Source organism: Merops nubicus, unplaced genomic scaffold, assembly GCF_000691845.1.
Source record: "Merops nubicus isolate BGI_N331 unplaced genomic scaffold, ASM69184v1 scaffold48055, whole genome shotgun sequence".
Taxonomy (NCBI): Eukaryota; Metazoa; Chordata; class Aves; order Coraciiformes; family Meropidae; genus Merops; species Merops nubicus.
Genome location: NW_008609809.1, coordinates 1 through 273, shown reverse-complemented (window position 1 = coordinate 273; position 273 = coordinate 1). Strand labels below are relative to the sequence as shown.

The 273-nt window shown below is 48.7% G+C and overlaps 1 protein-coding gene across 1 annotated transcript in view; it reads right to left on the bottom strand.

Annotated features, from left to right (window-relative positions):
• EIF3F (eukaryotic translation initiation factor 3, subunit F) overlaps positions 1–197 on the bottom strand; it is a 4,091-nt gene extending 3,894 nt beyond the window's left edge. The window contains exon 1 of the mRNA XM_008940689.1: positions 122–197. Within this exon, the coding sequence (XP_008938937.1) occupies positions 122–189 (68 nt within the window). The 5' untranslated portion in view covers positions 190–197. The remainder of the gene's footprint in view (positions 1–121) is intronic.
• Between the last annotated feature and the right edge of the window lie 76 nt (positions 198–273).

The following is a 273-nucleotide window of genomic DNA, read 5'->3' as shown; positions in this document are numbered from 1 at the left end:
CCTGCCTTCCAATACCTTCACTGCTCCTCCTTAAAAAGCCACAACAAGGAGAATTACATAATTCAAGTAATTTAAGGGAACAACACAACTGCTTGTGTGTTCTTGCAGAAGAAGCACTTACCAGCCCAAGATGATCTCGCTAGGAGACACCTTCTTGTGCAACTCATACATGTTTTTGGCAAATTCCATATCGACTGCCACCTGAGAAACGGGACAAGACCAAGTGGGCTGGTTACAGGTGCGCTAACCCCGGCGGAGGGCAGCAGGGGGAGC